Here is a 17,425-nt window from a genome sequence, read left to right on the forward strand (position 1 = left end):
TGGAGACCAGGTTCTCTCAAATAAGAGCTCCATATAGCAAAAGGCTTCAGCTTCTTCCCAGAAATCCCTATAAAATAAGCTAAGACAATCAATTACACAAATAGGCAATATTGATTACACAAACAGACTTTTTAAGAATATTAAAAATAACTTGGATATTTTTAAAAACACATTTAGGATGTTAGGCTGGTTACCACTTAAGTATTTCTGAGATCCATTTCAATGCCAATATACTATAATTTGGTGCAACTGGCACATTTGTGTCCCTTACAGACACATTTCCAGGCATAACAGTTAGTTTGGATAATTAACTCAAACGCACATTATCTGTTGAGAATACACTTCTAACTCATGCTGCTGCTCAAGTACCATACATTGAGGGTTTTAAAGAAGACATTTATGAGAATGGGAACAGGAAAGGCCAAGAAAATCCCAAGGTGCGACTTAATGCATGTCACTTTCTATTTTCTAAGATAGAGTCTTCTCTGCACTCTTGAAGACACTCACTTCAAAACGAACAGACACTTTTTCAGAGGAAGTATTTAACTTTACGTAATATAAATATCTGTATTTCCTAATTTTAGGAATAGTAGTTTCTGAAAACAAAGTGAAGAACATTTATCTAAAAAGAAAAGTACAGATCAGTCAACCACTAAGGAAAGCTTCCACATTTGCTCTAATAATACAAAGCAGCAAAAACCCCCCCAAAACAAAAAAATAGGCCATGTGCAGTGGCTCACATCTGTAATCCCAGCACTTTGGGAGGCCGAGGCAGGCAGATCATTTGAGGTGAGGAGTTCTGAGGCCAGCCTGACCAACATGACAGAAGCCCCATCTCTGCTAAATATATAAAAATTAGCTGGGCTTGGTGGCCCACACCTGTAATCCCAGCTACTCAGCAGTCTGAGTCAGGAGAATCACCTGAATCTGGGAGATGGAGGTTGCAGTGAGTCAAGATTGTGCCACTGCACTCCGACCTGGGCAACAGAGTAAGATTCCATTTCAAAACAAAACAAAACAAAAAACCCCAAAAAACAAAAACAAACAAACAAACAAAAAAAGCAGCATAATCAGACTAAGGTTTCTCAGAACAGGATATATTTTGTAATTCTTCTGGGATTATAATATCACTATAAAATTAATTCTATAGCTTAATTATTTTTAAACTTGCTAACACAAAAGATCAAAACAGAGGTACCACTTGTGGTATTATCAAACTCCCCTAAAACAAAACAAAACCTAGTAATTTATCTCCCTTATTCAAAAGCTGTATGTTGAAAAAAGGTAGCAATTTTTGTTAAGTTAACCCAAAAGCACAGAATAATTTCAAGCTTCTCCCCAGTGAAGTTATAAGCTATTTAAACTGTGTTTCTGATGATTAATTTTATCGAACTCCCATGTTTATTGGTAGAATAATATAATTTGGTAGACTAATTTACACAGGCTTCCAAAATGTCAAAAAGTCCAAGGAATATTAAGTGTTTGTGTATGTGTGTATAAAATGAATTGCATTTTCTTTATACTGAAGTTACAGTTTATGCTTGGACAAACCAATTACATGCTTGTGAAATTTTCTGACAAACGTCTGAAAGAACAATGAACAGGAAGGAGTGTATTACTACCCAAGTAGACTAAAAACACAGTTCTTAAGCTGTTTAATTCTTTTAAATAGCTATACCACTGAGGCAAAAATAGTAACTGGAATTTAAGGCTGACAAATTCAATAAATAGCAGTTTAGTTCTATTTAACACAGTATATAAGAGAGCAAAGTATTGAACTAGAAGGTCCAGAAAAGAAACTGATCTCTGTTGGAATGTTTCCAGGAGAAAGAGACAATTTAACATAGTTTCAGAATCCAGCTGCAACATAAAATGCTTTAAATGACAAACACAACATAAAAAGAGTGGGAAGTCTTTAATTTTAAAAAGGTAGGAAGTAGGGGAAAGCAATGTGTTTGGGCTTCAGTTAAAGCCATTTAATTGTAAAGAGGCTTCATCACAATTATGTCATGAAATTCCCCAAATGTTATCCATTTTAGAGAAAGCACTGGAAAATGAAAACAGTTGAAAGGAAATGAATTAGCCATTTGATTTACTCTTATGAGATAAAAAAAATTGCATGCTTTGTGGTAAAAAGTGTCAATGCTTTACATATTTACTGGCTAGCAGAAAAATTAACTCTCTTGTATAAACATGCATTCAAATATAATACAGAGTATTATAATATAAAGAACATCAAACACAGTAAGGTACACTACCACTAATATCAGCTCTTATGAAACTTGTAATTTTTATTGAAGCTTCTTAAATACGTATTTTTTTCTCCATTTGAAAAAACTGAGGTTCTTTTTATACAAAAAAGGCTCAAAGACACACAGACAGCAGCTTGAGCTCTCTAGGGGAAAAAAGGTAAATATATATCAAGAAATAATGATCAATAAATAACTGCATAAGTAAATATCTATGTAATTTCACAGCTACCTCCAATTATTATTTCATCCTCAGGCTAATCAATTAATCTGTGTTTATTTAATACAGTATTGCGGCGGTCAAATATATAGATTATTCTAAGACTGTGAGATGTAGGAGTGACATGTAATGTAGCCCTTATTCTGACTGGCTCAGTACATGAGCTGTGGGAAGCTAGTTATTTACTAATTATATATGTTTATAATATATATGTATATGTATATGTGTGTGTGTGTATATATACATATATATATATATAAAATAGATAAATATATGTATTTTTTGGAAGAAACAGGGTCTTGCTATGTTGCCTAGGCTGGTCTCGAACCCTTGGGCTCAAGCAATCCTCCCGCCTCAAACTCCCAAAGTGCTGGGATTATAGGTATGAGCCATTGCAACTAGCCATGAAGCAAGTTATTTTATAACAGTATTACCTTCCTTTTTATAATGCCTTACATTAGATAACGCAATTTTCACATGCACCATCTCATTTAATCATTACAATAACCTGGAAAGGTCTTAGAATCCAACTTTTACTACTTAAAGATGAGAAAAATTAAGGTACTTGCTGAAGACTACTGAGTTATAAAATGGAAGAGGAAAGACTAGATCCCAGATATTCAGAGCCCAAGTTCAGGCTTTTCCATTAAACCACAGATGCCTGTAGAGTCTTGCTAGACTAAAACACAAGAGCTATTTTCCTTCTAAGCTGAAAATGGGAAAGAGAATAATATTAGGAAGAAGAAACTATTTAAGTAGAGATCACTGGGTAACACTATACCTACAACTGCTCTATAAATTGCTTAATTTTCAGTATAGAGGCTCTATTCCAGATGACATACCACAGAAAACCTACTCCACAAAATGATTATATGTGGCCTAGATAGTTCAAGCATCATCAAATTCATGGGATGAATACAACATAATCAGTGTTTTGCCATCTTAATAGAAATGTAGACTGGAACCCTGTGATTTCACTAAAATGTCCAGCCAAGGGATATGGATAGAATGAATAAAAAGGAACTTTTGAAAGATACACAGATTTGTCAATCTACAAATAAACAGAAACACAGTTGTAACCACCCTTTAGTTTATGGGAGACAAAGCAGCTTCTTAAACTTTTTATATTGTGTTAATATTAGTATTCCTTAAATATATAGTCATATATATTTAAGAAGTACTAGTAAATACTACTTAATTATATTTGAAACACTTATTTATTTGAAATATAATTATATAGAGATAGGGTCTCACTATGTTGCTCAGGCTGGTCTCAAAATCTTGGCCTTAAACCATATTGCTGTCTCAACCTCCCAACATGCTGGGATTACAGGTGTTAGCCACCATACCTAGCCTTACTTTAAGTCTACTAATTGAGATTAAGAAAAACACTGACTTAATATGGTTACTGATTGGTTACTAACAATAGATTATAGGTTTTACAAATGGCACTAAATAAAATTATTTTGCAGAGCTAAGATTATGAATGGGGAAAATGCTAACAGAGAGTCACTGTGTGTCATGTGAGATTGCTGAGGGAAGTGGGTTGACTATGTTAAAAAAAAAACGGTATTATCACATTCATGTATCTAACCAAAGTGAAAGTTTGTCACCAAAGTGACAGTCAACTCACAGAAATCTGAATTTTAAATGTACAAGTCTAATAGATGAAAAAAAATTTAGAGTGATCAATCCACTCTCACAATGAGGTAAAACTACCTGCTATAAACACATTATCTGGCTCATTTGCATTATTCCATACCAGGATGAGATGAACCAGGTTGATCAAAACCTCTATCAAATCCCCTTTACACAGCCTAGACAATTTTTTGTTCATTTTCACCTCAGTAAGTTACCTTCATTTAGAAAGAGCTAAGCAGTAGGGATTTAACAAACGTACAAAGAAGATAACATAAAAAGAGATAGTGAAAAAAAGTGTTCATTATTTTTTCTCACTTGGAATTAGAAAAGGAGAAGAGGAGTTATGGGTAATGGTGAATTAAGTTTATGAAAATGGAACAGTGGGCTTCCAGTCGGGAGACTAATTGCATTACACCACTCTTCAGCTGACAGCAAGACATCCTCAAGGGAACTTGAAGTTAGACAAGGTCGACTATCACTCTACATTACAACACTTGAGCCACAAGAGAACCACTGTACATTTTACTCTCTTCAGAGTGGTCATCAAGTGACACATGTATAGTAAGCAACATCTTAACTGATGGGGGTCAAAAGGTAAAATACTTCATAAATTAAGTTTTCTTTTCTTTATCCTCTGTGACAGCTATAAAGACTGTGGAAGGTGAAGACTAATGGAGTAGAATACATCTTAATGCTATGCCATCAGAAGAATGAGGATCAAAAGGTAAAATACTTTATAAATTAAGTTTTCTTTTCTTTATCGTGTGACTGCTTTAAAGACCGTAAAAGGTGAAGACTAATAGAGTAGAACTTCCCTACATTCACAAGGTATAGGATCTACTGTAGTCTACACAGTTGATAGTATAACATAAGCTTTATTAGATCAGTTCATTATTATAATTCTATGGCCATCACCTATCCTTATTCACAATAGGTTTACAGGGAATATCAAAGATCTAATTTCGGCTCTACTGATACCACTGGCTTTATAGACTCTTAAATGAAGCTTAGCAAAAGAATTAGCAGAATACCATATGAAGAGAAGAATTATGCTAAGAAGTGTTGAAAATTAGTCTCCAAATGATATACATGTATAGTTATAACTTCAGGGTCAAGAATTACATATAAATGTATATGTAGTATGTTAGCAGCAAATTTAGCATGCTGGACCTTTGGTATAAGTCTTTGTTGTTCAGTGAAATTGAGACCCTTATATGAAGGAAGGTTAAAATTTCCATGAGTTTTAATAAAAGATTCTTCGTCTTTGGAAAGATAACTTTAAATACTATAGTTTCAAGAGGATTTCAGTACTAATATTATAGTTATTAAATATGACACTTTTGATTAACTTATACTTGGAAGCATAATTTTCTCTCAAAACCTGGGTCGTTGCTTTCCTTAAATGTATCCCCACTCAGATTTGTTCTCTTCCTGATATACAGGTTTTTGTAGAGAGACGACAGTCTCATTACGAAGGGCCAGGGAGAATGTGGTAGGAGAAAGAATACGGTAATCAAGGTGGTAGGTTTGGTTGGTTTTTATTTATAGTTTGTCAGGTTTTTGCAAATCTAGAAACCACCTTCTATCAATAGGGATTCCAACTGTGAGAACACCTGGTATGTATAAACTAGCATCTGTGGGTTTTTACAGTCAAGAAGGGATTAAGTGGATGAATTGTCAAGCACATGAGCATTCTTCTTATTTCTGCAGTGAGCCATCAGGCTTGAGTGGGCCTTAGTTACTTCCAGTCAGTCAGTGCTGACATATGGCATCAAGGAACTGCAATTCATTTATCTTCCTCTTACAACTGATGACAGTGTTTGAAAAGATAACTCTGGACTTTCACTGGGAGATTTTAGATAGTAATTCCAACTTTATGAAACCATATATATATATATATATATATGTATACACACACATATATATATATATATATATACATACATATATATATCAACTGCTCAACCTTTTTTTTTTTTAGATGAGGTCTCACTATGCTGACCAGGCTGGCCTTGAACACCTAGGCTCAAGTGATCTTCCCACCTCAGCCGCTAAATAGCTGGGATTACAGGCGCATGCCACTGTGCCTGGCTACTTGAATATTTTTAAGATGTTGATGATAAATGTAAGCCACCATACCTTCCATGCCTATATAAGAGTCGCACAGCTTTTACAGTTTTAAAAATCTACTTGAGGTAGAGTTAAAAAATACTGTCTTTATTGATAAGTATAAACTGGGCATCCATTACATGCCTATTATTGTGTTTGATAATGTGCAGAGACCAAAAAGCAATAAAATGCACAATAGTTGGCCACGAGGTAATTAAGCTTAGCTGGGAAGGCACACCAAAATGCTGAACAGAAGATTAAAATTGTGCTAAATCATGCTATAAGTTAGGTATCTACTTACTTAATGCATAGTATGCATTTAATAAAGTCATAAATGCCAGGGAAGTTTTCTAGATTTTAACTTTAGTATGCTTACCCCATAAGATGCTGCATTATGAAGAGGAATTAAACCACCCTTGTCCTGGGCATTAACATCTGCTCCATGCTCTAGAAGATACTCAGCTACTTCCAGGTTATTGTAGCCTGCTATTTAGAATTAAAAAAAAAAATACAGGAAACATGTCAGCTTAAGAGAAAAAAATACATACCTATATAAATAACAAGGACCAGAAAATGTTAAGGTTTCAATACCTTTTGCTTCAAAAGCTAATAGTATTACCACATAATGCAGGGACTTCACAATAAGAAATTATACAAAACAATGTCAATCTAAAGCATTTACTGAGTAGTCCCATTTACGCTCAGCATGGCTTTCATATTTTAGTCAACTGTATTAGGTACTCATGAAAGGAAAACAGGACGTGGAGGCACTGGAGACACTTACCTGCCAGGTGCAGAGGGGTTGAATTTCTGCCCTGGGTGTCTCTGCAGTTGATATTCTCCGGGGTACAGAGCTTCTGCACTCTTGCCAGGCAGCCCTTCTTGGCAGCATCCAACAAGGCAGCATCCCCTCTCAGTAAGTCCTGAATATCTGTGTCTCCTTCCTTTACCAAATCCAAAGGTGTATTTCCATCTCTGTTCTTTTTAGTTGGATCTGCTCCATGCTACAAAGAAGAAAAACCAAATGGGGTTTGTATTTTCTGTAATATCTTCCTGTGGTAAGTAGGTAGGTAGGTAGGTACTTAACCTACTCTACCTTTGTTCCTCCAAGGGACGATATCTACTCTATATGCATTTTGAAAAACATTTTGCAAAATTCCTACTTAGCAATAGAATGGATCAGCTTTCTAACTATTAATACTACTCAGTCAAATCTTCAGGATCAATGGTGATGATAAAGTAGGGAGAGTGTTAAGTATCTTTGAGATTACTTGTATAATATACTTTTTCTCAGACTCCAAGTTGTCTTTGGAAACTTATTTTATTTTTAAGAATAGCATGGATATTAATTTTGACCAGATTCAATTACATAAAAATACTTGGTAGGTATGAAAAAGAAGAGAGTACAGTAAGACACACTGGTAAAAAAGGACTTAATTCCAAATGCCATCAGTAAGAATAAAGTTTGGTAATATTTTTAATATTTTTATCCTAAGACTTAATACCTATCATGAAATTATATATAAATGTATTAAAAATTATAGATTTTTAAAGTTTAATTACCAATACCTATTAAATAAGGTAAATAGAAGTCAATAATTTTTATTATGGGTCAGCCACAGACTGTTGTGGGCTCACTGTGGAAATTAGTTATAAGTCAAGTTAGACAATACATTCACAATGACTTGGAAGTTATTTCTTACCAACTAGTGATAATAGAAATGAGTATCAGGTATTGTGTTTTTCTCAAGAGTCCTAAGCATGTATTTGATATCATTAAAGTGAAGGGAGAAGAAGTTTGTTTAAATAAATCGTTTTCTCCAGTTAAAAAAGAGAAAGAGAAAATCTCATAAATACTCTGGTCATTTTTAAAAAATACACTTTAACTTAAAGTGAGCATAAATTATGGCTAGTTTCATATAACTACTAGTTTTTACTCTTTTACATATATCTTAAATCTACATGAACAACTTTGTTTAGGGATTACATTTTAATAAAAATCTAATATTAAAATAAGTTCTTATAAGATATAATGTTTAATGTTTGCTAATGAAGAATGATTTGGTTAACAATAATAAAATAGCCAATAAGGAAAAAAAAATCAATTTGATTGAAAACCTTGTTTCTCCTGTACAATTTTTTCTGATATTAATACTGTAGGTACTAGATAAACAATGCAAAATATTTCAGCTCCTTCTAAAACCTACTTTGATGAATTTTTATGACATGAATTTAATCAAACCATTTCAGATATTCACTTTAGGCACTACTCCAAGCTATGTATCATATCACATAAACAGTCTTCAGTGGAACAGAAAATGAGAGCAGTCTCTACAGCACTATTGTTCTTAATAAAATAACATATCCCAACTTAATTTCAAGTAATTACCAAAATATATATACTATCAGTTTATACTTTATAATTTTTTTAAGTACATACTTTTAAAAGGAGCTTGCAGATTTCATACTTCCCTTTAGCTGCTGCTTCATGGAGAGGGGTAAATTTCCATAAGTCCGCCACATTGACAGAAGCCCCATGCCTTACTAAAAGCTCAGCCACCTCATAGTGTCCATATGAACAGGCATTATGAAGAGGCACCAAGCCGCTAAACAAAAGAAAATTATTTTAAAGTCATAAAACCAATATTTGAGTTAAAATGATTCTTATAATAAAAATAATACCGTTCTTCTATGGTACTGACTATACTGAACGCCGCTCAAAAAGAAATACTCCCACTTCTGGTCTTTAAGATATAGTTATCCATTTCTAAATAAGGAGTAATAATTTCAAAAATGTCCTTTCAATGTAAAGACTTTTTCCTAAGTTTCTCAAGGATGGCTATATACTCAAACCAATCCTTATCTTTAAAATATGTATAGAAATACAGCCATAGAATAAGGCTTCATCACAATATTTTTAATTCAAATTTTCACTCTGGCTATGTTAAGAGCAACACTACGAAGTGATTTTAATCACTAATAATCTAGTTTATCATCTCCCAGATCTTCTTTGAGTTTTACTAATGAAAATTGTATGCTTACTTATAAAAAATATAATGCAATTAACTTACTTATTTAGGCAAGTTCTACCTTTATAAAAAGTTGTTTAAATCATAGTGATTCAATAGTGATTTCCATGCACAGGTTTAAATATTCAGATCCAAACACTGAAAACTCACAATCCAGGTAATTCAGAAAAGTATTCAGTAAGAAAAATCATGATGTCAATTATAAGTTCTAGTCAGACAAAAAATGGGCAAACTATTCTGAGAAGAGTCTAAGTTCTGATTAGTAAGCAGCTGACATTCTAAAAGGACAAAAAGATGCTCCCACAGAACAGTGAATCAAAAGAATAAAATGTCGAACTTAACACATGGCAGAAGCAAAGTATCGAGTGCCTTTTTACTTAGGGAGATCAGTGCCCTTTTTTTTTTTTTTTTTTAGTTTTGGGATGAAATATGCTAAGTGTTAAAATGGGCAATAGAAGCAAATGCTGATTGCTCTCTAACGCACTATAACACTTTGAAAGCACTAGTGATATTGTTAGTGAATATTCATGTCTGATGTGTTCCTTTTAAACAATAAATAAATACATAATGGCACAATGAGGCCTAAATCGTGCAGTTTAATTTTACTATGCTGTGTTATATAATTACACAGAAAGCTACTGGCTTATTTTGAGATGATGTGAAATTAACTCAGAATATGGGAATTCATATCAGTTAAAATACCTTTCTCATACTTCTAAGTAGTTGCCTTAATCTCGTCTAGATAAATTCAAATAATTTAGCAAACTAATATAAAATATAGAGTATCTAAATTAGTAAAACTAAAATTATGCTTCTAGGAATACTAATGACTCTGGGATGGATGATTTCTTTTTAGAAGAAATTGTACTTTTTTTTTTTTGAGATGGAGTCTCGCTTTGTTGCCCAGGCTGGAGTGCAGTGGCCCAATCTCAGCTCACTGCAACCTCTGCCTCACAGGTTCAAGCGATTCTTCTACCTCAGCCTCCCAAGTAGCTGGGATTACAGGCACATGCCACCATGCACAGCTAATTTTTTGTGTGTGTATTTTTAGTAAAGATGGGGTTTCACCATACTGGCCAGGCTGGTCTCAAACTCCTGACCTCGTGATCTGCCCGCCTCAGCCTCCCAAAGGGCTGGGATTACAGGTGTAAGCCACCACACCCAGCTGATTGTACATTTTTAATAGCAAAAAAGGGGAATAAACAATAACTTACAGACTATATAAAAACATTGATATAATGCAATAAAATATCACACACAAGCATTAAAAGGATGAGACAGACTACTAAGTACTGATATGGGAAGACATTCAAGATATACAACTGGGTGGAAAAAAGTAAACTGCAAAGCAGACCATATAGCATGGTACCACCATTTTTGTTAAAAATCACCACCACCACCACCACAGCACACACACAAGTCTATGCATTTACAATATCTGGAGGAATACATTCAATATTTTAATGTTGTATCTCTGAGCAGGAGGTGGGCTGACAGGAAATTTACACTTTCTATACTGTACATTTCTATTTTTTTTTGAGATGGAGTTTTGCTCTTGTTGTCCAGGCTGGAGTGCAATGGCACAATCTCAGGTCACTGCAACCTCCACCTCCCGGGTTTATGTGATTCTCCAGCCTCAGCCTCCGGAGTAGGTGGGATTATAGGCATGCGCCACCACACCTGGCTAATTTTGTAATTTTAGTAGAGACGGGGCTTCACCATGTTGGTCAGGCTGGTTGTGAACTCCTGACCTCAGGTGATCCGCCCATCTCGGCCTCCCAAAGGGCTGGGATTACAGGTGTGAGCCACCACACCCAGCCCATTTCTATGTTTTAATTTATGTTTTAAACAAAATATATGGATTACTTTTTTAACAGGGGAAAAAAATCTAAGACTTAAAAAATTAAAAATCTTTTAATCATGAAGAGAATGACTCCCAAACAGCTAACTTGTAGCACGTACCCCTTGTCTTTGGCATGGACATCGGCACCGTGATGGAGCAGGTACTCTACAACAGACACGCGGTTGTAGCCTGCCGCGAAGTGTAAGGGCGTGGAATGCCGTCCCTCTAAGTCTCTACAATTCACATTTTGAGGGCTGCAAAGTTGCTTTCATGGTGCACACATAGAGACAAACACAAAATGAACATTACTATTTATTCATAGGTTTTGCCCAAAATAGTACAACATCTGAATAAATTATAATTTTCTAACGAATACTTATTTCCAAAGATTAGACGATACAAATGTTTAGAAATCAGCACTATGTTTTACAGTGACTACAAATGTTTTTACTATGTACAGAGCAAATTAATGTTTTTCAACATTTCCTGACCAAAATCCGAATCAAATAGAAAAACCCACAATAAAGCAAGCATTTCCAATGCAAATAATGCCTTGCTGTTTCATCTTTGTCTTTCCTCTCCGAGATACGCTATACTGCTTGTCATGACGTATCTCCTTGCACTAACACCAACCTCAGTTGACTATGTAACAATGGAGCTCTTGTCTTCTCTAATGTGAGTCAAGCAAGCAAAAAGGCTCTGGAAAAATTATTTTTCTGCCTGGGCCACTCACTTGGTCTTTTGACCAACTATAGCAAAGCCATGTAGTCAACAGTGCTTTACTTGATTTTTGGGGCAATGCTTGCTTACCTTTACAAGCTGAACTGATTTTTTAATGGTACTCTAGTTTTGGGGCTTTACTTCCATCTCTTTCAGAGATGTCCTCTAAATCTCTTCTGTGTCTCCTTATCTCTCTCTGAATGCTTCAATTTCAGCACAATCTAAATTGTAAGCTCAATTTGTTTACAAAGCAGCAGGATGCCAGGTAAGGAATGAAAAACTGTATCACTGGTGGTAGTAAGTGAGTAATATTTGAATAATAATTTACAGTTTATAAAGAATATCAGCTGGGTGCAGTGGCTCACACCTGTAATCCCAGCACTTTGGGAGGCCAAGGTGGGGGGATCATGAGGTCAAGAGATCGAGACCATCCTGGCCAACATGGTGAAACTCTGCCTCTACTAAAAATACAAAAATTAGTAGGCATGGTAGTGCACATCTGTAGTCTCAGCTACTCGGGAGGCTGAGGCAGGAGAATCACTTGAACCCAGAAGGCAGAGGTTGCAGTGAGCTGAGATCACAGCACTGTACTCCATCCTGGCAACAAAGCGAGACTCTGTCTCAAAAAAATAAAAAAAAAAACCACCCAAAAAACCAAAAAAGAATATCATATTCTTTCAGTGAGGAAATTATTCTCTGTCTATGAAGTTTATAGATAACAAACCAGGGATGGAGGTTAATTTATAAATTAACTTTACAGATAAATACATTAAGGATGAAGGTTAAATTATTTATCCTTTTCAAACAGTTGATAAGGGGGAGAATAAAGACTCTAACCCTGCTTTACTGCTTTTTAACCTCTTGATCTTTGTGCTACATCATGTATCATTGCTCACTTTCCTAATTTTCCAATTTGAGGGAAGTGATCAGAAGAAAGGCAATGAAAATTAGAAAAAGCAAATAAAGCAGAGCAGATAACAGAATGCTCTAGCCTATGGAAGATGATTGCAGGGTCTTTGGGGATTTTTAGGCATTCACTAATTTTGATGCCACTTCCGCCACTGTAATAAGCTATTATTATGTAAAAATTAAGAACCTGAACGATTTCTACTGATAGAATAAGTAGGAGTGCTATGGGTTGAATGTTTGCGTCCTTCTGAAATTCATGTTGAAACTTAATGTCCCATGCAATAGTATTAAGGATGTGACTGGGTCATGAGGGCTTCTCCCTTCTGAATGTGGACTTAAGGTCTTTCTAAAAGAGGCTTCACATAGCATTTGGTCCGTTTTGCCCTTCCGCCTTTGCCAAGTGAGCATATAGCATTTGTCTCTTCCAGAAGAGGCAGCAACAAGACACCACCTTGAAGGCAGAGAGACAGGGTACCCACCAGACACTAAACCTACCAGTACCTGGATCTTGGACTTCCTAGTCTCCAGAACTATGAGAAATCAATTTCTATTGTTTAGAAATTACCCAGTCTATGGTATTTTGTTACAGCAGCACAAACAGACTAAGACAAGAAGCTTTCACACTGGTAGGATAAAAACAAGTGCTTTTCAAGTGATGTAATTTTCACATGACAGGAAGGAATCTGGGCAGTAAGGAAGAGTTCACAATCTCATTAACTCTCTACAGAAAAGTACCAGCTTCTAAAATCTGAAGAGTCATTGTCATCCGGCCAGGTCAAATATCTTTTTGTCACAAATGACTCTGTGGCTATACATATATATAAATAGCATAACTGATAAATCAAATTAAGTAAAAATAAATTAATATATAAATCAAAAAGAAAAGATGCGAAAATTGGTAATAAACCACCCATTATGGATCTGATATGATTGAAGCTTCTTCCTAATGCTGCTTTCCCCCACTGGTTCTTACATTCTAAATTAACTCTGTTATTATTATTCTGGTAGAGAATACTGGCAAAATAGGAATAGGTAGGGAATGAAACACAACTCACTTTGTGAGGCTACAGAAATAGAAGCCCATCCTGCTTATTAAATATTTGATTTTTAAGACTTAGAAATTCTTTATTCTGTTAACAGTTTTCTTTCGAATGCCAAAGCAATTTTACATCCTTCCTACCTATTTTTCATAATTTCAACTATTTTATTCAGCAGACAGCTTTTTTTCTATACCTAACTTGTAATACTTTCTAAAGTCTCTTGGGAAAGAACTTTAACAGGCCTAATTCTCAATTTGTGCTGCTTTGTTTTCTTTTATTACTTCCATTCCACAAATCAAAATAAATCTGGCCTTCACTGTGAATGGATTAAGAAACCTAAAAGCTGTAGCATATATCTGCTTATCATATACAAAACACATGGAATTTAAAACTGTATATGTTAAAAATAAAGTATGTATTAATTATAATAAGCACATTTAGCAATTCCAGTACATGAGATGATCATGTTCTGAAAGGAAGTGTAATCATTTTATATTTAAGAATTTTCTTTTATTAGAATACATTTCAAGTGATAAGTATTTTTAAGAGAAAATATTACATAGCTTTAGATTTAAGACAACATAAAAATTCTCTCTAGCGGCTATCACAACTAAAATTTACTACTATTCTTTAAATAACTTAGATGCTATTATAAGTTGGAAGTGATCCTGGAAGTGCCCACATACTAAAACAAAAATAACATTTCTAGGCAACAGAGTTTAGAATGTGTTTACTGTCACTTTCAACCAGTATATATCTCAAGAATGCTAAATTTAGTTTGCTAAAAATCACAAAAACAGGTCGGGCATAGTGGCTCACGCCTGTAATCCCAGCACTTTGGGAGGCCAAGGCAGGCAGATCACGAGGTCAACAGATCGAGACCATCCTGGCCAACATGGTGAAACCCCATCTCTACTAAAAATACAAAAATTAGCCAGGCATGGTGGGACGCACCTGTGGTCCCAGCTCCTCGGGAGGCTGAGGTGGAAGAATCGCTTGAACCCAGGAGGCAGAGGTTGCAGTGAGCCGAGATTGCGCCACTGCACTCCAGCCTGGCAACAAAGCAAGACTCCGTCTCAAAAAAAAAAAAATCACAAAAACGAAGTTTGCTTAAGAAGAGGTGACAAAGTTGACAGTATATTGTAAAAAGTACTATGACTGTTAATAGCAAATTTGCAATTAACTTTTCTTTAAAAATAAATAAAGGCAAAGTTGGGTGCAGTAGTGCATTCCTGTAGTCCCAGCTACTTGGGTAGTCGGCAGGCTAAGGCAAGACGATTGCTTGAAGAGTTTGAGGCCTACCTGGGCAATATAATGAGACCCTGTCTCTTAAAAAGCAACAACAACAAAAAACAAACTCCAAAAGACTAACCTCCAAACAAAAATACTTTTGCTAACTTCATCCCTAAGTGAATAATTATAGATGGCAAATATGTGTTTTAAAAAAGCATACTCAGTATTAGAATATGACTATATTTGAAAAAATTAAAACTACAACCATTGTTTCTATACCACAAATACAGACTGATAAAATTTTCTAAGCAAGAAGAGCTTCACAGAAAAAAAATCTATCTTCTGCATATGAATAATTTCAATGTTGAGGAATCACAGGAATGCTTTCCTAGAATTAATGTGTGACTCTCTGAGAAAAGATCAATAAATATTGTTTCAAATGTCATCCTGCTAACATCTGGGCTTTATCTAGTTTACATATTTTGTGAATGAGGCCAAAAATAGTAACATTTTAATTAATGTAAGTGAACGTAAAAGAGCTTTCATGTAAGCTGAAAAAAATTACTAAAAAGTGTGTATATGTATGTATACGTATACACATACATACATAAATATCTATCTATATATAAATAGTTTAATAAATATAAGGCACATACAGGGAATTCCTTAGTAGCAGTGCACATTTTTCCTGCCCATGACTCTGCTCAACCTTTTTACTATTTGTATTTGAGTAAGATATATTTAGAAGCTTAAAAATGAATTGTTAGCAAAGTTCAAAAATACCATCCCAGATACTAAGGGCACTGACTTACCTTCACAGTTTCCAAGTCTCCAGCTTTAGACGCCTCTAAGAGTCGATAGTCAACATCAGAAGTACGTATAGGTGTACTCTCTGCATAAAAGAAAGAACTCATATATATACCCAAACTCATATTTTCCAACTGCATTCATTTTAGAAACAAAAATGGTTCTTGAGGTATTGCAAAGTAGTTAAGGAGGGAAACTTATTTAGTTTGGTTTTACTAAGTGTTGTAGCAAAACTTTGCCATAGATTTGTTATATAAACCTAGGGAAGCTACACAACTTTCAGTACACAAAAACAAAGTTTGCTTAAGAAGAGGTGACAAAGTTGACAGTATATCGTAAAAAGTACTATGACTGTTAATAGCAAATTTGCTATTAACTTTTCTTTAAAAATAAATAAAGGCAAAGTTGGGTGCAGTAGTGCATTCCTGTAGTCCCAGCTACTTGGGTAGTCGGCAGGCTAAGGCAAGACACAGAGAACATTCAGAAAGCATTTGCTGGATTGATTTCCATTTTGTATTGGAGTCAATGTGTCTGTAAAATCTTAGCCCTTTTTTTGGCTACTCTTATTCTGTTCTTTTATTTCTCATTAGTCTCCATTATAAGTGTGCACATACACTACCGCACTTATGAGTGAGATGCTCTCTGTGTGTATGTCTCTATGACAGTGATCCTGGAACTGACAAAATTCACTGAAATATCCTTTTAATATCTACAGGTAATATTTTTAGTTTATCATTTCAACAAAATAAAGGGATGATTGTTTATATAGAGTTGTAACAGTATTTTTAGATGATAATACTTTAAGGATACATTTGATATGGCTAAATTTTTAAAATCTAAGAACTATTTGAAATTGGAACATGTATCTTGATACAGACTATCTACTAAAGAGTATAATTTTCCAATCAAGCAAAAAGTCTTACGCAAATACAAGAACGCTTCTGAAACTATGAGAAAGGAACTCTTAGTCCTGGTTACAGAGGAGAAAGTGAAGATGTTTAAAAACTGGTTAATTACTATATAGATTGTAGAGACCAGCACCTATTATAAATCGTGAACATGCCTAGGATAGACCTGTTTTTAGAAATAGTATGAATAATATATTAGCTGAAATGACTTCTATACAGCCCAGGAACTTTGTACAAAGTGATGAGCAATTAAGAGGGATATAAAAAATGAAATTAAAAAAGGAACATGGGCAGAAGAGTAGCTGATATGTAAAATACTATATTAGTAATATTCTTTATAAGTATGCTAGGTTTTGCATAAAAATGAAATTTATTTATTTAATTTATTTCTTTTTCTGTAGAGACAGGGGTTTCACTATGTTGCCCTGGTTGGTCTTGAACTCCTGGGCTCAGGTGATCCTTTTGTATTAGCCTCCTGAATAGTTGGGACCACAGTTCATGCACCACCACACCTAGCTAATTTTTAAAAAATTTTTTGTATAGACACAGTTTCGTCATGTTGCCTAGGGTGCTATTAAACTCCTGGGCTCAAGCAATCTTCCCACCTTAGCCTCCCAAAGTGCTGGGATTATAGGTGTGAACCACCATGCTCAGTAAGTAAAACATGAAAATAAAGTCGCCTAGAATCAAAGATTAAAGATGGGCTTCTTCTTGGGT

The 17,425-nt window shown here is 34.7% G+C and overlaps 1 protein-coding gene across 1 annotated transcript in view; it reads right to left on the bottom strand.

Annotated features, from left to right (window-relative positions):
• The window catches only part of TNKS (tankyrase), a 208,814-nt gene that overhangs the window by 41,285 nt on the left and 150,104 nt on the right, over positions 1–17,425 (bottom strand). The window contains exons 13-17 of the mRNA XM_012468767.3: positions 15,806–15,885; positions 11,211–11,356; positions 8,660–8,825; positions 7,004–7,223; positions 6,596–6,705 (exon numbers count right to left, since the gene is read on the bottom strand). Coding sequence (XP_012324190.1) covers positions 6,596–6,705; positions 7,004–7,223; positions 8,660–8,825; positions 11,211–11,356; positions 15,806–15,885 — 722 coding nt within the window. The remainder of the gene's footprint in view (positions 1–6,595; positions 6,706–7,003; positions 7,224–8,659; positions 8,826–11,210; positions 11,357–15,805; positions 15,886–17,425) is intronic.

This window comes from Aotus nancymaae, unplaced genomic scaffold, assembly GCF_030222135.1.
Source record: "Aotus nancymaae isolate 86718 unplaced genomic scaffold, 86718_ANA_hifiasm-v0.15.2.pri h1tg000079l, whole genome shotgun sequence".
NCBI lineage: Eukaryota > Metazoa > Chordata > Mammalia > Primates > Aotidae > Aotus > Aotus nancymaae.